At 43.3% G+C, this 20,588-nt stretch overlaps 1 protein-coding gene across 14 annotated transcripts in view; it reads right to left on the reverse strand.

The window, feature by feature from the left end:
- The window catches only part of PPFIA1 (PTPRF interacting protein alpha 1), a 250,246-nt gene that overhangs the window by 218,897 nt on the left and 10,761 nt on the right, over positions 1-20,588 (reverse strand). For all 14 annotated transcript variants that reach the window (XM_082270052.1, XM_082270051.1, XM_082270050.1 and 11 more), the window contains exon 2: positions 13,210-13,473. In XM_082270052.1, coding sequence (XP_082126178.1) covers positions 13,210-13,473 — 264 coding nt within the window. The remainder of the gene's footprint in view (positions 1-13,209; positions 13,474-20,588) is intronic.

Genomic DNA, 20,588 nt, shown 5'->3' on the forward strand with positions numbered 1-20,588 from the left:
CTGAAGTTATTTGTGGGTTTTTCTTTGCATCCCGAACAATTTACCTGGCAGTTGTGGCTGAAATGTTAGTTGTCTACCTGACCGTGGTTTGGTTTCAACAGAACCCCTCATTTTCCACTTCTTGATTAGAGTTTGAACACTGCTGATTGGCATTCACAATTCCTTGGATATCTTTTTATATCCCTTTCCTGTTTTATACAGTTAAACTACCTTTTCCCGCAGATCTTTCACAATTCTTTTGCTTTCCCCATGACTCAGAATCCAGAAACTTCAGTGCAGCACTGGATGAAAGATGCAAGGGTCTGTCACGAGTCCAGAAACTCATTGACCTTTTATACACACACACACTAATTACAAGCAAACAGATCACAGGTGAGGATGGTTACCTTTAATAGCCATTTAAGCCCCTTTGTGACACCTTGTGTGCATGTTATAAGGTCAAAATCACCAGGGTATGTAAACTTTTGATCAGGGTCATTTGGGTAGTTTTTGTCGTCATGATTTAAAAGAAGTAAAAACAGTTGATTGATAATAAATGGCTTCAGCTGAACACTAACAGTGAGTGAAAGAAACGTTTGAGTTCTCATTCATCTTCTTGGAAAAATGGCCAAGAAATCATAAATTCTGCCAGGGTATGTAAACTTATGAGCACAACTGTAACCGAACTTCTTGGGGGGGGGGGGGGGGAAGAGGGAGATACCATGCCCCTGTTGAGATTATACCTCACCCCCTGTCCTGGTTAGTAGCGTACATTGAAACAGGAAGTGAAAAATTTATATTATGCCCCACGGGGCACAAATCATGAAAAACAAGAAGGGGGTTCCAACCCTTCCGCAATATATATATATAAAAATTATTGAGATCAAATTTACTTGTTAAAAAGGTGTACTTTTCATAATCGCAGTTGGCACCAACAAAACAGGAAGTGAGGAAAATATTCAGAATGCGGACACAGAGCAGTAAACAGCTTACAGAAGTTCCAAAGATTACATTACCAATGACCTATGCCGCATCACATGGATTCACTCTTCACGTGGCTCATAGCATGCAGTGACGTATAGTGATTCTAACTTGTAGACAATGAGTGCTAAAAGTTAATTTGCACCTCACCAAACTGTCTCCAGGGTGTCCATATATATAGCAGGATTACTAGATAAGACGCTCCTTCAGGGGCAGGACTGTTGAGAAGGGTTTTAGGTGTCAGTGCTGTGTAATATGTCATGTTATATATAAATAAGGGAAGTTATTAACAAAAACACTAAAACCAATGGATCCGCGTTTCAACCAAATATACGTTTTGTAATGAGAGCTCTGGAATCCCATGTGCTTTCCCTCAACACAAGTTTCTTTGACTTAGCCAACACAAGTTTCTTTGACTTAGCCATACATGCGTGAATTTCTCCATCCACACTAAACAGTGTGGATTGGGAGGTCTCCATTGCCAGCTATTGTATTCAGACAGCTGCAGCCCCTGCCTAAATACTCTAAAAATCCTTTCCTCCGATAGGATGCAGTCACTGCTCATAAAACAATTTTCCATCCGACTATTTTTCAAAGTATGAAGTTTGTTGAGCCACGTGGTGCTGAAAGGGCCACCCACAGCTTGAATTTTCAACTGATTCAGCAGGAATTGTACAGAATTGGAGTTGTGTATGGCCTTGTCCTAAGCCTAGTACACAAGAGTCAAATGTTGGGCGGCATCGGCCGGTTCCATAGAAACCGGCAGACATTCAGCCCATGTGTACGACAGGCGGTCCGACAGAAGCCAGCCATCCGCTGGATTGAACGAAAAAAGAAAAACTAGTAGTGTGTAGAAGGCTTTAGCCCCTTTACGCATGGGGCCATCCAGCTGCAGAAAATTCCAGTGACCTCAAATAGCTGGGAAGTATTGGCAATCCAACTAAAGGATAAACATAATAACAAGGCTTAATAATTTAGAGGCACCAATACAAAGATTTACATTTTTACCTGTAGTGAAATTTGAAATGTAAATGTATAACAGGTATATGGGAAGATGGGAGGGGAAAGGGCTAAAACCCAACTTGAGCAACTTCACTGCATCTCTTGTGAAATTTGAGGATGGATTGATCCGGTGTCTCTAGAAGGCCAGTAAGGTCTTATTTTAAAGTGTTTCTAAAGGCAGAAGGTTTTTTACCGCAACACCTTAATGCGGGGTTCAGTAACCAGTAGATCGTGGCAGGGTGACTGGTAGATCATGTTCTGGGATGTCTGACTAGCCATCCAACAGCACCAAAAAGAGTAACACAGAGAAACTATGTCTAAAGTTGTAGTTGTAGTAGGGAGCAAGAGCCGCATAGGGCGATTCAGTCTTTGTAGTGCTGGCTCCTGTCCCATGCCAAGTGATACCAACTGCACTCCACCTTTTATCCTGGCAAGTGGTCTCCAGAATGGTGCCAGCAGCAGTAAAGAAGATCTTCAGGTCAGTGTGGAGCAATACACTTGGCATAATAGTATAGGGCTGTTTTCACACTGATGTACCGTGGTTTACCCACACCGCAAGTGCAGTGCAGTGTACCTGCAGCTTTCCTGTGGAATTGCTGCTCTTAGCCAAAGACTTCTATTCTATCCTGTGGGTTTGGTGCAATTTCTGAATGCAGGAGTTTTGGTGCCCTTTCAGAAAGTGTGGCACACCTGCAGGATATAATAGAAGTCTATGGCAAAGAACAGCTAACTTAGGAAAGTCACAAATGCACTGCACCCAGTGCTTTATCCTGGCCTAGGGCGGCACTTTGCAGGGGGGCAGCAAAAAAATATATTTCATTAATTTGTATAATGACTATGGACTTCCTATTTATTATACAAATAAGTGAAATAATCCTATAATTACAATCAGTGGCAGCAAACACAAGTCTAAATATCCTCAAAGAGTAATCTTACTAATCCTGTGACATAAGACTGTACTAATGGGCAACTGATAAGGCTGCACTGGTGGCCACACTGATATGCTGCACTGATGGGCAGTAAAGAGGCAGCACAGATAAGGCTGCACTGATGAGGCTGAACTTATGGGAACTGATGAAGCTATGCTGATGGGCACTGATCGACTGTGGTTATGGTCTGTGGTTTACAGATGACAGGGTGGGTCATAAATAGGAACAGGGGTGGCCTTTACAGGAAGGGGTGGGTCATATTTAAATTAGGGGGTGAACAAGTTTAGTCAGGCCTAGGGCAGCACAAAACCTAAATACACCACTGAGTGCACCCGTGGTGCAGGTAAACCGCAACACGGCAGTGTGAAAGCAGCCTTATAGGTGGCTCAGCACAGTAAGAGTTCATTTACATTTGCAGTTTGGGGAGTAGTAACCCCATTGATAAGATGTGCTTTTAGCACCATGCCCCCCCTCACTTTAGCTGCAGTGACCAGGTGTGTACACATGTTGCAGCTGGAGTTATACACCCTGTCATGGTTAGTAGGTGTAGCATCTGCCAAGCATGACCCATTCAAGTAAATGAGGCCACTCTGCAACCTTATGAAGTACAGCAAACAAGAGGTTAAAGCAGGCACTGAGTTGCTTTCTTCTTACCACCTGCTTTAACCCCCTGGACCTCGCAGAAGCATGCAGTTGCGGGGCGCTAGCAGAGTGGCCCTATATACTTGAATGGGTTCTAACTGGCAGGCCGTAGGCACCCACCAAAAGCAACAGGGGGTTTAATTCCTGCTGCAGTAGGTGTACGCCTTTGGCTGCTGCCTCAGCAGCTCAACCGCTGGGTTTTACCGACCCCCAATTTTAAGTGTGAATAAGCATTAAGGATGCCACTGCGGAATGCAACTAAGGGCTCATTCACAAGTGCAGCAGGCACTTCTGATCCTCAGAAAAGCCACCAGAGTGTGTTTGACAGGTGGTGTGGAGGCGATATGTTGCCTTCTCACCAGCTGATTTAAACCTATGAGTGCCGTGTAATGCACAAGACTGACACGACAATACGGCAATTAGAGATTTAAATCAGGTATGAGGCGACATTGTGCCCGGTGATCTTGGATTTCTCCCATGTAGTTTAGTTAAATCTCCACTTCTAAGACTGCCTACCCCTGCCTTAATTCATTCTCTAAATTAAGGTAAATGCAGAAGTCCCCCCTTATGTTTACCTTAGCTCGTTCTCTATACAGCATTGTACCTAAGAGCAAAGGTTCTCTCCTTCCTCACTGTACAAAGAGGCAACAATGGGAGCCATTGGCTCCTGCTGCTGCCAATACACAGCTAGTAAGCAGAGTGCCCGGGGCAGGACCGAGCCACAATGTGCGTGTCAGACACATAGCAAGGCTCAGGAGTAAGCACGCGTGATTGCCACCCCCTCTCCCCTATAGTAAGTAGCTTTATAAGGGAGCACTCAGTGAGGGGGAGGGGCCAGAGGTTCTGGCAGGGGACCAAAGAGGAGGATCGGGGCTGCTCTGTGCAAAACCACTGCACAGAGCAGCTAAGTATAACATGCCTGTCATTTTCATTTACCGTATTTTCCGGCGTATAAGACGACCCCCCCTAATTTTCAAGTTAGAACATGGGTTTTAGGCTATACTCGCCGTATAAGACTACCCTCCTTCCGAAGCAAGGCAACACCATTGAAAAACATCAGATTTCTCATAGATCTTCAAGGTACCCCAATTACTGTAATACATGTAATCTCTCATAATATCTCCAAGGTACCCCAAGTATAAGTATTACCAGTAGATGTAATCTCAAGACGCTGGCTGTGTGGGAATCTTGTACCAGTGTACCGTAGCTCCGGCTACAAACAGTATACCGCGCTGAGCCAATCCCAGTGAGCGATGTATTCTATTTTTGAATGCAAAGCCTGCTCGGATTGGCAGAGTCAGAGAGGCGGGCTGATGTTACTCCGCCAATCCGAGCAGGCTTTGCACTCAATAATAGAATACATCGCTCTCCCTGATTGGCTCAGCGCAGTATACTGTATGTAGCCGAAGCTACGGTAGATACGGTATACCGGTACAGGATTCCTTCTTGAGAGATAACATCTACCGGTAATACTTATACTTCGGTTACCTTGGAGATATTATACTCGGCATATAAGACGACCCCCCATTTTTGGGGGATTTTTTTGAGGTTCAAAAGTAGTCTTATACGCCAGAAAATACAGTATTTATTTTTAATTCAAGCATTTACTATCACTTTAACCACTTAAGCCCCGGAGGATTTGGCTGCTAAAGGACCAGGGGTTTTTTTGCGATTTTTTACTGCGTGACTTTAACGGACAATTGCGCGGTCGTGCGACGCTGTACCTAAACGAATTTGACGTCCTTTTTTTCCCACAAACAGAGCTTTCTTTTGGTGGTATTTGATCACCTGTGCGATTTTTTGATCACGCGCTATAAACAAAAAAAGAGCGTAAATTTTGCAAAAATAACAATATTTTTCACATTTTTTTATATGAAATTCCCCAAAAAAAAAAAGTAAAAATCAAAATTTTTTAACATTTTTCGGCCAATTTGTTTTATGCTACCTATGTTTGGTAAAAAAAAAAAAAATCGCAAAAAGCGTATTTTGATTGGTTTGCGCAAAAGTTATCGCGTTTACTAACAAAGAGAAAGATTTTTGTCATTTTTGGTGTTTTTTTTTTTAACGCGTAATGGCGGCGATCTGCGATTTTTTTTTCGGTACTGCGACATTGCGGCGGACAGATCGGACCCTTGACTGACATTTTTGACACTTTTGGGGTTACCAGTGACATTACTGCAGTAATCAGTGCTATACATATGCACTGTTACTGCAAAAATGACACTGGCAGGGAAGGGGTTAACTTTATTGGACAGGGAGGGGTTAAGTGTGTCCTAGGGGCGTGCTTTCTACTGTGTAGGGACATTCCTATTGGTGTAAAAGCAAAGATCAACCGTTCTACATAGTAGAACGGTCAGATCTTTACTTTTACACAGGGAGAACTGACAGGCAGCTTGTTTACACAAGCCGCTCTGTCTTTCTCCCTTCACAGGAGCGATCGCAGTGTGACTGGCGGACATCGAGTCCGCCGGTCACACGCACTGACTTGCCTGTGAACGAGCCGCGGCGGGCGCGCGCCCGCCCGCGATAGGCTCGCAAGTCAGTGACAGGCGAGTGACGTACCGATACGTCACTCTGCCTGGCCGGGGCTGACCGCCGCAGTATATAGTCGTGCGGCGGTCGGCAACCGGTTAAAAACAGGACTTTTTTTTTTTTTGAAGTCTGCAATTCACTGGCTGGGGGGAGAAAAAAAAAAAAAAAGGGAGAGGGATCCATCTATAGCCAGCTTCAGTTTCCCCCACAAAAGCAACTTTCCCTATCCTAACAAGGGGTTGAGACAGAATTTAGTTTTGAATAAGAGTGAACTTGTATCACTAATCTGCAAGTTATTTTATGGGCGTTTCCCATTTTATCTAAGGAAAAAGGTTTTCATCAACTCATATCAGCTAAGTATTATTCCTTCTCATAATCTAGGTATTTTATTCTTCCAAGAAGTGCACCCAAAAGCACAGTCATAAATTGATTTTTAACTTAACATATTTATTGCAGAAGTTGAAGTTTTCCCTGGAGTTCAGAAAAAAGCTGATAGGCTACTTGGTGATTTCTTCACTTTGTTCCATCGTACACACCTCATGGATGCTAGTAATTGTGGAAGAATGCTCTATGTATCCAGCCTCTTGTATGTACTTACCTCAAACATCTAAAGAACTTGACCTTGCTATGAGGAATGGTAAAGGCACCAGCTGTAAATTTTAAGGCATGATGATGTCAACATTGATCTTGGAATGCGTGTTACCAAGAAAAACCGGGCTTTATATTTTAAATTTACAGAATTCTCCATTGACCGCTTATGCAGAAAGCCTGTGGTGACTATGTGTGGAAGATCATGCCATTTAGAACCGTGCATCCAAACAACATGACCATTATTCCATGCAACACTTCAGATACAGATCATATCCTGGGCAGAGCTTTCAAAGTGTGTTTTCCTGAATCGCTCCCCCTAGGCAGATGCCTGTATTACCACTATGTAGTCTGACATCCTTGCACAGATAATCCAGTAAAAAAGGTATAAGGAATCAATGTGGGCATGACATACCAAAAACACACACACAGTCCAGCTGCATTACATGCCACTTTCAAAAAAAACGAAGGGCTCATTCATACATGCAGAAAAATGCTGCGTTTAGATGTGCAATGTACAGCTTTTTGTGCATCTAAACACAGCACTATAGTAAGGCTCCATTCACACCTGAACGCAGGCGGAATCGCAGTGATTCCGCCCACAATTTTACAGTGCTGCAAAACGCCGGGCGTGTTTGCGATGCCATTACTTCTAATGGCACCCCAGTCATGCAGCAAATCGCGACGATGTCACCCAAAAAAAGCTCATGTTCCTTTTTAAGCGATTGCAGCGTGATTTACTGTGAGACAATAGCTGCAAAATCGTGGCGCGATTGGGGTGCCATTATGAGGTTATGGCATTGCAGATGCACCCTGCAGCAATATAAAATTGCGGGCTAAATCGCGGCAATTCCTCCCGCGATTAGGTGTGAATGGAGCAGAGTTCATGAGCCCCTACACACAACTGTGTCTTCTTGCAAAAATGTGCGCTGCCTTTAGCTGCACAGATCTGCAGATTTTTATGCATATAAAACACCTCCACGCATAAGCAATTGGAAGAATTGTGCACATTTAAATGCTGTATGCATCTAAACACATCTAAGAGTGAGTACTTAAAGTGGAGTTCCAGCCTATTTTGCAACTTTAGTGATTCCTGGAGTGCTCGCTACGCTGATCAACAATTGGGCATTTTCAATTTTTTCCGGGGGTCCCTTACCTTATTTTCAGGGCATTTTTGATTGTACTTCCTCCTTCCCCCCCCCCCCCCCCTCTGACAACACTTCTGCCTTTGCATTGCATCCTGGGAGCTGTTTGCCATCACTACCAGGAGGCTGGAATCAGGAAGAACTCCCAGAACACTCCCTGGAATCAGGAAGAAGGACACAGCAGATTACACTGCGGCTTCAGATGCCCACATCCAAGATGGCCGTGCTCAGACAGTGTTTTTAAAAGTAAGATTTTGACTAAAATCCAATACTGTACACCTTGTACGTATGAGAATAGCGGTTCTGTAAAGGGCGATGGATTAGTATTAAAGGGGTATTTTTAGTTAAAAAGGTATTTGAGGCCGGAACTCCGCTTTAAAGTGTGTATTTATTGCAGGATCGACTGCTAGCTCTGCCAAGAACCTGAGTTGAGTGCAGAAAATACTGGTGCCTGTGTGAATGAAGCCTAAAGCTCAACTTTAAAGCTAAACTTCTGCCACAAACACTCAAATATCTACTAATTAGCCACAATTAATATCAATTCACTATATGTGCACAAAATGCCTTTGCAAACCCAGATATTGTTATACAGAATTCATATAGCGCCAACAGTTTGGGAAGCGCTTTACAAAGTGAGGGCAGACAGTACAGTTACAAAACCATTCATAACAGGAGGAATCATAGGGCCTTGCTTGTTAGAGCTTACAATCTAAAAGATATTACAGTGTAAATGTAGCAGCGACAGCAAAACCTTTGCAGAAAGCAGAGCTGTGGGAGGGACCCAATAGGCTCCACCCACTAGACAAAAAAAATACGGAGGGGGGGTGCAGAAACAAGATCAGTCCCCCTGCACAGAGAGAGAGCAGCAATGACCGGTCTTTATTGCAGGAAGCTCCAGCACAGAAGTAAATGTTTCAAACTGGATTACTGCACAGAAATACACAATGCACACCAAGATTCAAGTAACAATACTTATGCCGCTTATATTTGGACAATATCTGCTCATCCTCGAGTGTAAATTTAAATGAGATCTGCACGCTAACATTTAGTAGAATCTAAGCAACAAAATACTCAATAGCTGTGCCAGAAATAGCTTTATTCAGCTTTAAACCATTGGCTCTGACTTAAAATGCCTTTAACATTTCAGCTCCTTGGAATGGTCTGATGATGACGGTGCAGTGATCAGACACCTCGCATCCCACTTAGCAGAAGCAGCCAATAAGATGAAAATGCAGTGACAGCATGGAGTAATCCCAGGAGCGGGGAATATCTGACAAAAAGCCTTCAGCCACTTCTGTGCTTCCGTCACTGAACATATCTGCTGATTGTCCTGACATACAACTGGAAAGTACGCCCTCGGGCTCCATCTTTACCTTATTCTCTGCTCCAGACATCTCCAATCCTCCACATCTCTTGAAAGGGTCTCTTTATTCATACTTCACCGACTCTCCTCTTTTCTTTCCTCTAGATTCATGCAGTTTCAAACTAACAAATACAAACTTTACCTTTCCTATACAGTGCAATGCTTGCGTTACATTTGGAAAGGTAAATACACCGTACAAGCATTGTTGAAATATGGAGCTTGCATAACGTGAGGAGACTAGAAAATCACTTTTGAAGGCATTTTAAATCAATTACTCAAAGCAACTGACACCACGATATGTCTAGAGCTCGGGATGTTCTTCATTTCACCAATCTGTTCTAAGCTGCATATTATGCCTATTAGTTACATCATAAAGAGACTTTCTTCTATGTATTGCATTAGATTCATCTGATCTGCCGCATCTTAGAATTCATCTCAATGTGAGGCAGTACATGGCAGCTGTGGGTCCTGTGGGAGTGATTACGCAGGCTCTGTATGCGGTTTGCCCCCATATGGCCCAAATCAGAAGTCCTTTCTTGGCCTTTGCCATTTAAGTGGGGTACACACTAGTAGAAAATCTGCCGAAAATTCCCGTCAGAGGTAAAATCGTACGATTTTCGGCTAGTGTGTACACAACTTTCAGCAGCCGATGCCGACATTTTCAACGAAAAAAAACGGAGGGACAAACATCAAAATTTTTATCGTCTGTCCCCAGCACGACCAATTTTCGTTTAAGGTGTATGCAGTACGTCCGCGAAAAATTGGATACAAAAGACCGCGCATGATCTGAAGTTGCTGACGACCCAGGAAGTCTAGGAACAAATGTCCCAAAAAAAAAAACGGAGGAGAAATTTTGTGAACATTATGCGCTAAGTAAAAACGGTTATGACCGCCGGCGCCGAGCAGGAGAGAGAAAAATCTGAGGATATTTAGTCCGATTTTCATCAAGTGTGTATGAGCCTTTACCTTAGGAACTTCTTTTTCTCTAGTTATCTACAAGAGCACAAATCAGCTATGTGCAGACTAGCGCATAAGTCACAACATAGTGCAGAGACATGTGCATAAGGTTTCACGTGTTTGAAATCTGCACCGCCCACAAACTTTACAATGATCAGTTACAATGTAAAGGAAGGTATTTATAAGCACTGTAAATCAGCAGTTTATGGACCATTTTAATGAGAAGGTACACTACTCCGATATTAAACCATGTGCATATGGGTTTACTAACACTTTAACAATGCCCTTTACCAAGGCACAGCAGATTATACATTTTGCATTCTAAAATCCAAACATGGGCCTACAGTCAGACCTAAGCTCTAGCACTCTGAGGGATGACTCACAAGGGACATAAATCTTGATATGGTATGAGGTTGTCTACATCTTGACTTCGCCATGTAGTAAACGAATGCGTCAACTCTACATATAAACACAAGACAATAAAAACTACTACTAACTACACAAACACACAAAGCAATAGGCCAAATTCCCAGTGGAATGTTGGTAGCCTGCTGCATTAATAAAGTGAAGCTTATGTATGCAGCCTTGCATAATCTCTTTAAAGCAAAACAGCACCCCAGGTGTTACTATTACAAAAACAAAAAGTCAGAGAAACAACTTTGTCAGTTTTAGCCCCCGTTCACACTGGGGCGACCTGTCAGGCGACCTGGTCGCCTGGCATAGAGAAGCTGTGGACCCGTTCTAATAGGAGCGACACAAGTCGCTCCGACTTAGAAGAAGGGACCGGAGCTTCTTTGGGGCGACCTGGAGCGACCTGCATTGACTTCAATGTTATGAAGTCCGTGCCGGCCGCTCCGAGGTCGCGGTGCGAGCAGCGCGCCGCGACCTGTGAGGTCGCCCCGGGAAGTAGCGTCGCCCCAGTGTGAACAGGGCCTTAGGCTATGTTCACAACTTGGCGTTGCTATTACAGGTGTTTTTTCAGGCGTTTTTAGATTTTATAGAGACCAGTGGAAAATGCCTGTAATCTGCCCAAAAAGAAGCTCATGTACTTTTTTGAGCGTTGGGCGTTTTGCTCACTGCGTCAAAACGCTCAGATGTGAACAGGGGCCATTGAAATGAATAGGATTTGTCTTGTTGGGCTTTTTGAGAGCTGATCCTTAGAGCAGAAAAACGCCCCCAAAACGCCTACATGTGAACAGAGCCTTAAACATGAATGTTAAAGTTTGAATGTCAATGAAACTTCTAGAATAAACTGGACAACTGAAGAAAGTTCACCAAACAAGAAGCTGAGTGACCCAAGCACATATAATATCCACAACATTTAAGCGTATTTCCAGTTAATCCTGCCAAGACTACTTCTGAAACCAGCAAGGATTTACTTTAATATAAAGGGGACCTTAAGGTTGACTTTGCAATGGTGGTGTCGGTTCTTCAAGCACAATAGGAACAGCGGTGCCTGGTCTATTGTAGATACGAGAGCCTTTTATCTGCTAGCAATGATAGCCAATGCAATAGCATTGGATCAATTCTCCAACATACCACCAGCAATAAATACCTTCATCACTAAAGAAATGGTGCTTATTTAGGAAAACTGGGCAGAGGACAATGGATGTCATTATGGTTCCCAGGATTTGAATTTCCAGTGCAGGCTATAAAATTAAAGGGGTTTTCCACTTACTCCATCCTCAACCATCACTGAGTAGAAGCAGTGTCTTATTTGCAACCTTCACTCGTTAACCTTTTTAAACTGAGCATCGGAAATGCTGACACTACTGGCACTCAAGCTGCTCATATTTCTTTGGCAGCTCCCAGCCTCCTGATGGTATTCAGTGAGAATCTGAGGCTTATGGTCCCTGGCAAGCATGGCCTTCATGAGAAACCAATGGCTTGACAAAGGTGGGTTGGGACCCATGATGAAAAACCATTGCCAAGTTCTGGTAGCTTTAGGCTCCTTTCACACACTCCGTCTGTTGGACGGAGTCCGTTTTTTCTCAGCGGGGGAGAGCCGCCGATCCCCCGCTGAGCAGCAGGATGACAGCTGTGTCTCCGTGCTGTGTGCGGAGACACAGCTGTCAGTTCCCCATGCATCTCTATGGGGGAAATCGGATGGGAACGGACCGTCGGTCCATTCTCATCCGATGCCATCCGATCCGATGGACGGATGGAAAATAGGGTTTCCATCTGTCCAGATTTGACGGATCGGATATCAGCGGACATGTCTCCGCTGACATCCGATGCTCCATAGGAATGCATGGGGGGACCGTTCAGATCCACCAAAAAAACGGACAGGCGGATCTGAATGGTCCGCCTGTGTGAAAGGGGCCTTACAGCTTCTCTACTTAGATAGGGAGAGGTCTCTTATAAAGAAGGCAATTCTAAAGTAGAACTGTCAGGATAAAAATATGAAAGCTAAAAAAGGCTGTGATCATCGTCACCCTTACAGAGCTACCGAGAGAGTCTAATCTGCCAATAAATGGGAACTCTCACCCGCATACCAGTTCCAGCTATTGACATAAGCACGTGGATGATAGCAATGGAAGCTAATTGCAGCTTTAAAAACATTTCAACAATGGCAACTTCTATAATTCTAACCTAACAAGCACCATACAGAGCAAAATTGTTACCAGATGTTACAGTAAAAAAAAACATTTGTGCCAGCTGCACCTAGTGTATGCTATAGTCCTTTATGGATATATGCATCTTCTGAAATGTCCCTTCACACGTAAAATAAGTAGTCACAGACAGAGCAAACAGTGGAAATTCAAGTCCAGTCTTCTACAAGCCAAACAAAATGGCAACGAGTCATTATAGGAAAAATGGTTGTAAAGTCACATGACTGGTAAAGACCCACAACTTGTGGCCCTCCTCTTCATAAGCCAGGCGCTCATTAGCTGGGCAACCTAGGGCTCCTTAGAGATGTGAATATGAGTCCATGCAGAGGCATGTGCTACCTCACAGTTTACCAATGGCTTATTTTTATGTGAATAAAATCAATCAAAAAACAGAAGACAAACATTGTTTAAAAAAAAAAGATAAAAACCCTTTAAAAAAAAAAAAAAAGGCACACAATAATATTTAAGGATATATATACCTGTGGCAAAGCGGAGTTAAGCTGCCTTTGTAGAGAGTCCCGTTCATGGGTGACTTCCTGTAGCTTGCCTTGGTTTATCCCTAGTGTTTCCTGGGTCTCCCGTAGTGTATCCAGCAATCTGTCCCTCTCTTCTAGCATTGAAACCATTAGTTGCTCAAAGTGGGAATCAGAGTCCGTTTGTAGGGGGGAGCCCGATCCATGGCTTCCATTTCCCCCTGAAGGCATCTCAGCCTCGCTGATGGTTGGCATCACTTCGCACATCATCTTTAAAAGAAATTGACCACATCAGTTTACTGTGTGCTGCCAAATTATAGCAAACATTAAGCAAGCTCAAAGTCCAAAACACAAATCACATTCTTTATAATCTTTTTAAATACAGGTCACTGATGTATTGTTAGATGTTCACAAGTAGACTGACAGGTACCATGCACACAATGCCAACAGCCCAGCCTAAAAAGAGGCAATATGAATTGTGTGCTAACTACAGGGATACAATGAAGGTCTGCATCGAATGTGAAGGAAAACATTCTGATCTTGTGCTAAAAGCAAGATATTGTTTAAACCTGAATTCACTAAATGTAGCCAATTACCAACTTAAAGTAGAGCTATTAATTGTAACTACACATATGAAGAACCAGCAGGGCACGTCTGCAATAACAAATTTCAATATTCCCATTTAGAAAGTGTACCAATTTCTTTCCATAAATTAAAAATGCTTCAGGGCTCCTTCATTTATTTTAAAGCCTAACCAAACAGCACATAGTTTATTTACTAAAACTGTAGAGTGCAAAATCTGGTGCAGCTTTGCAAAGAAACCAATCGGCTTCCATTTTTTTTTTTTTGTCAAAGCTTAATTGAACAAGCTGAAGTTAAAAGCTGATTGGCTACCATTGAAAACTGCACCAGATTTTGGACCCTACAGATCTATTAAATGAACCCCCATTGTGTCTGTCTGTTTCACATCACATTTTAAGGGCCATACACACTATAAGATTTTCTAAAGACTTTTTCCTTCAGATTTACCTTTTCTATGTAGTGGAAGGGCCTGCCAGATTGCAGACAAATTGAAAGTGTTTAGGTTTGACCTCATATTATATGGTTTTGGTAAATCTAAAAGGAAAAGTCTTCAGAAAATCTTATAGTGTGTATGGCCCAATAGACTGTGGAAATTCTTCCGTTTTCAGTTAAATCCAGGTAGGGAGGCTTGCAGTAAGATAAGATCCGTACGCTCTACACACACGGATAAGAATTATATACAAAATAATAACCTTGATCACATGAAATACCTAAAATATTGACTTCATCATTTTTTGCTATATTGGAAAATAGTTAATACTTTTGCTTTTTGTTGCCACTTCTTCATTAGGGAGATTAAGGCCCCTTTCACACTCGTGTGACTTGCCCTGCAACTTGGGACTGCAAAGTCGCATGACAAGTCGTACCCCATGATTTCCAATGAATACCATTAACCACTTAACCACCGGAGGATTTTGCTGTCTTACGTCCAGGCCACTTTTTGTGATTCTGCACTGTGCGACTTTAACTGACAATTGCGCAGTCGTGCGACACTGTATCCAAACAAAATTTACGTCCTTTTTTTCCCCACAAACAGAGCTTTCTTTTGGTGGTATTTGATCACCTGTGCGATTTTTACTTTTTGAGCTATAAACAAAAAAACTGCGTAAATTTTGAAAAAATAATATTTTTCACATTTTTTTTTATATGAAATTCCCCCCCAAAAAAAATGTAAAAATCTAATTTTTTTTTTAATTTTTGGCCAATTTGTTTTCTGCTACCTATGTTTGGTAAAAAAAAAAAAAAAATCACAATAAGCGTATTTTGATTGGTTTGCGCAAAAGTTATTGCGTTTACTAACTAAGGGAAAGATTTATGTCATTTTTGGTGTTTTTTTTTTTTTAACGCATAATGGCGGCGATCTGCGATTTTTTTTTGCGGGACTGCGACATTGCGGCGGACAGATCAAACCCTTGACTGACATTTTTGACACTTTTGGGGGTACCAGTGACATTACTACAGTAATCAGTGCTATATATGCACTGTTACTGTAAAAATGACACTGGCAGGGAAGGGGTTAATTTTATTGGAGAGGGAGGGGTTAATGTATGCACGTGTGTGGGGGGAGGTGACTGAGTGACACAGGGACAGATCGCTGTCACTTAGGAGATCCGCCCGCTTTGTTTACACAAGCGGGCAGATCTCCACACTCAATTCCCCGACGATCGGGGAAGAGCAGCGGTGATCACCGCCGCTCCTCCCCTGGCCCGACTCCCGCTCTGACTGAATACAGCGGGAGCGAGCCTCCGGCGGCGCGCGAGCGCCGCCCACAAGGGGAGGAGTCCAGCGACGAAGGTCTACGTCGCTGGACGGGAACGAGCCACTGTGCAGTACAGTCCCAGTGACTGGTTGTAAAGTGGTTAATATCCGTGCAACTTAAAGTTACAGTGATCTCAAAGTAATTCCTGCACTACTCTGGTCGCACTTTAATGCGACTTGAGGTCAATAGACCTCAAAATCACATAGGCATTGCTTCAAGTCACGGGATAGTCGCACAACTTTTAGGTCATACAAGGGTGAAAGGGGCCTTACCCTTAGGCCCTGTTCACACCTAGGTATTTTTCAGTTTGTAAAACGCTCACCTCTGAAGTCTCAAAACGCCCAACAAGCAAAATCATATTCATTTCAATGGCCCCTGTTCACTTCTGAGCGTTTTGTCGCCTGAAGCAAAACGCCTGAGGCTCAAAAAAGTACATAAGCTTTTTTTTGGCAGATTACCAGTGTTTTTGTTGGATGTCGTTTAGGTGTGAATGTAGCCTTACTTCTGATTCTCTGGTCTCCAGGACTGGAAGTGAGGTGAAACCACTAAAACATGACAAGTGGCAATGAAAAACCTTAAAGTGATATTAAAAGAGAACATGTAAGACGATTTTAGGTGGAACAGGTTGCCAGTGCTGCAGCTGCCGCCCAGGGTCAGGGAGTATTGGCTGATCCATAAGGGATGTACGGGTAAGCAGATATACTAACAATGTGCAGGAGACCTGCATGGCATCAGTGATCTCCTGATCGTTGGTGCCATGCTTTCCAGGCTCCTGCAACAAAGGATAATAAATGCACTTTTTTTTTTTTTTTTTTAAATGTGCATTTATTTTTTTATTTTTTTTAAAGTAATCTTATCCTTTACAGGCAGATTTTTTTTTCTTTTTTAACAAACAAGTCGTAATGGTTTTGCACAGAGCAGCCCCAATTTTATTTTAATTTTTTAAATGTGCATTTATTATTATTTTTCTTTTTAAAGTAATCTTATCCTTTACAGGCAGATTTTTTTTTTTTTACAAACATGTCGTAATGGTTTTGCACAGAGCAGTCCCAATCCTCCTCTTCTTGGGTCCCCCACAGGCGCTCCTGGCCCCTCCCTCCTGCCCCCATATAGCAAGAAGCTTGCTATGGGGGCACCCGAGCCGCTGCTCTGTGTGTCTATTCACACACCGAGCACAGCTCAGCCCTGTTTTGCTTTCTCATTGGCTCACTGGCTGTGATTGAAGTAGTGGGAGCCAAAAGCCAATGAGGGGGAAGAGACCCAGGAGACACCCTGATCCTGTGCACTTTGCTGAAACGAGATGAGGCTCAGGTAAGTGTTAAGGAGGGCTGTGGGGCAGTTGTACACAGAAGATTTTTTTACCTTCATGCATAGAAAGCATGAACGTAAAAAAAACCTTGATCCTTTACAGCCACTTTAAAGTGGAGTTTCAGCCTCAAAACGAAAATTTGATATCCGCTTGCTCCAAGTAACCTAAAAAAGAATCGGATAATCACGATTTTTTTTTGCTTTACCTTGTTTTTAAAGAAAATATACTCACCTTCCTTCCACTTTCTCCCTCTGCGGCCACAGCCCGCGCCGTCACTTCCTCCTTGCATTGACTCCTGGGAGCTGAACGTCATCGCTCCCAGGAGTCAATGCACCTGCACCGGCCCCGCTTGTCACTTCCGGTGCAGGCGCCTCATTCCCTGCTAAACAGCTTCTGGGCATTTTATCTTTTACAAAATGTGAACTTGAAATTCTTTCCAGCCCTGTATTGCTGAGATTTCCCCTCACTACTTATTCTTGCGTTAGTTTGTCTCAAGAACAGGCAGTGAGGGGAAATCTCTCCAACAAGAAGACAGCAATTAAAACAGAGGGTCTAATTCACTATCCAAAACTGAAAGCTGAACCCCCCCGATGGGAATAATAATCCTATCCTAGCTAATTCATCCCACCTTCACCGTAGTCACCAAGACATGAAGTAAGGCCTCATTTACACTAGTGGTTGGGGGGGGGGGGTTGTTAAAAAACCACACAGTTCACCCTTTGCCCTTCAGAGAGCACTGCTAGCATAAACAAGGCCTAAATGTAATTCTCTCTGATGGACCCTCAACTAGCACTAAAATCTTCAACAGTAGTACTAACCCTTCCCTGATCTGATCCAACCAAAAATTTTTGGCTTTACATAAAGGCTCAGGCCGTTTCAGGCCCTGTCATACAGACATTTCTGGCCCAAGTTTAGATAAAAATAGACTTTCAAGTATACCTATGGGTGGCCAGATGTAAACCGACGTGTGTCCAAATTACATCCAGATCATTCATGTTCGTCAGATTAAATGCATAATCTTTGCGTCTAGGTTCACTTTTGAAGACCTAATCAGGTGTGGATGGATATAGCAGATATACATCTATTACCATCAGGGATATCATCGATCCGTTTTTTTCTCCATCTCAAGAAAAAAAAAAAAAAAAAAAGGACTCCGATTCTATTCAGATCAGACTATGGATCCCCTACTTAGAACAGGGGCACCCATGTGACAGGAAACTCAGTGTTAAAGCCAAAACATCATCATAAAAGTCAAAATTTATAAAAAGGAGAGGCAGCCTACATAATTATCTTATGACAGGTCTACTTTAACAACAATTCTTTACTGCAATAGCAGCAAAACATCACAAACTCTGCAACGTGATGGCGCACACAATCACACAGCAATTATACGGATAAAATAAACATGTATAAACTGAACAGATTTAGAACTTACCAGGCACTGAAGAGAACAAAAGTAACAAATATAACTAAACAATAAAGGATGCCTCTCTATGCTGGGTACATCCCTCACAGCAAGAAATGTTGATAAAAATAGAGTGAACCCACACTATACTAACAGGGTGATTAGCCAAAAATTAATGCATGCCTTTGCCATGGCAGCAAAAGGATTATCTTCTATTTCTGAACTATCGTCTCCCACACTGTTATCTAAAGGAAACCAAAGCGCAAGCAGGCAGGCTTTCAGGGTCTGTCTTTGGGTGCCCATACATCAGCTTACTTTGCTCAGCAGGGATCGATCAGGCGGATGACAGCTCCATCTCTGCTCTGTGTGCAGAGATGGAGCCGTCAGAGCCCTGCTCTCCTCTATGGGAAATCGAATGAGAACAGACCGCCTGTCCGTTTTCATCTGATCTTATCCGTTCCTCCAGACGGATGGAAAATAGGGTTTCCATCCGTCCAGATTTCACGTACAGGATCGGAGAGCAGTGGGGGCCAGCAGAGATGACTCCGCTGACATCCGCTGCTCCATAGGGCTGCATGGAGATTAGGTCCGCCTGAAAAACTGACAGGCAGACCGGATCGGAAAGCCAGTGTGAAAAGGGCCTTACTGGATCACCTCTATCTTGCTGCACTGTCCTTCCCTGGGGAGCCACTGCCCATCAAACCAAGTAAACACGGGCCGAATGCCAGGCAACATCCGCCGGTTCATTAAAAACTGGCCACCATTTGGCCCATGTGTATGGCAGCCGGTCTGACAGAAGCCAGCCATTCGGCATGCACAAAAAAAAAAAAAAAAAATGGCTCCCAACTTTTTTTGTAGCTGGCAAAATTGTCAAGCCCTGACTTATAACCTCTTCCTGCCCATGCCAATTTTCAGCGCCATCGCACGTTGAATGACAACACTGTACCCAAACAAAATTTTATAATTTACTTCACGCGAATAGATCTTTATTTTGGCTGTATTAAATCACCACTGAGCTTTTTTTTTTTTGCTAAAGATTAAAACATTTTTCATACTTTTTTTATAAAATTTTGCAAACAGGTAATTTTTCTCCTTCACAGATGTGCGCTGATGAGGTGGCACTGATAGGTGGCCATGGTGGGCAGAGGTCAGGACATCGTGGGCAGAGATCAGGACTGATGTCCCTGAAACAGAAGCCAGTTATCGGCTTTCTTCTTTTCATGCTGATCATGAGGGGGAAAAAAAGCCAATAACCGGCTTCTGTTTACTTCCATGATCAGCTGTCATTGGCCCTTTACCCTGTTCTGTGATCAGCCATGTCCGAAGGACTTGACAATCACAGAGCGTGGCGCATGAGCAGCGCGATCACAGGAGGCCATTTATAGACGCCCTCCTGACACTGGCAGCCCACACTGTAGCTGTCTTTCAGCTAAAGCACGGGTGGAAAGTGGTTTAGCATAACTAAAAGGTAAAACTTTTTTTTTTTTTTCGGTTTTGAATGTAATGCTGACGGGTTAGAACCACTGCCAGGTTTGTTACTCTGTAGCCCCGTACACACGTACCGATCGTCGGCCGAACGATCGGCCGTCTTTTGTCCGAGGGCTGTCTTGTCTGTTGAAAACTGCAAAAGACTGCACACGAATTTTGTCGGCCAACAACAGCCGACTGCAGAAGTGATGTCATGTGATGGTTAACTTTCATGTCTTTTTTCTTTTCTGAGCATGCCCAGTATCTGCTGTCTGTCGGCCGAATTCTGTACTGACTGGCGAACAATCGGCCGTTCTGGTGTTGGCCAACAAAAATTTTAATGCTTGCACGACAGATTCTTTTCGGCCGAAAGTGCGCTGTCGGAAGCATCATACTAACAAGCCAAAAATCGGCCGATCGTTCGGCGGCCGAATATTTTCGGCCGACAATCAGTACGTGTGTACGGGCCTTGGGTTGCCTTTTCGGGAGATCCACTCACTAAAGCTGTCCTGATCACCAATGTCAATAGGAATGAAAATGAAAGGAAATACACACTTTTGCATTGCCAACAGAATAAGAACAGAGGGGACATCTTCTAATGGATACACTTGTTATTGTGACAACCGTCGTAGAGGAGTGTTCCTCCACATTGGAAAGATTTCCCCTCTGCTGCTGAGTCTACAGGACACTCCTCATTCCCCTTCAAACAGAACTAAAGGCAAACCTTTTTTATTTTTGAATAGTGTAAGAGAACCCGGTTATAACCCGGTCTTTTTTTTTTGGCATTTGTGTCTTTTATTATTGGGTAGTTTTCCCTTTCACTTCCTGTCCCATAGCCAAAAAAAGGGAGAGGTAACTCCAAA

Source organism: Pelophylax lessonae, assembly GCF_965119305.1.
Source record: "Pelophylax lessonae genome assembly, chromosome: 10".
Classification (NCBI taxonomy): Eukaryota; Metazoa; Chordata; class Amphibia; order Anura; family Ranidae; genus Pelophylax; species Pelophylax lessonae.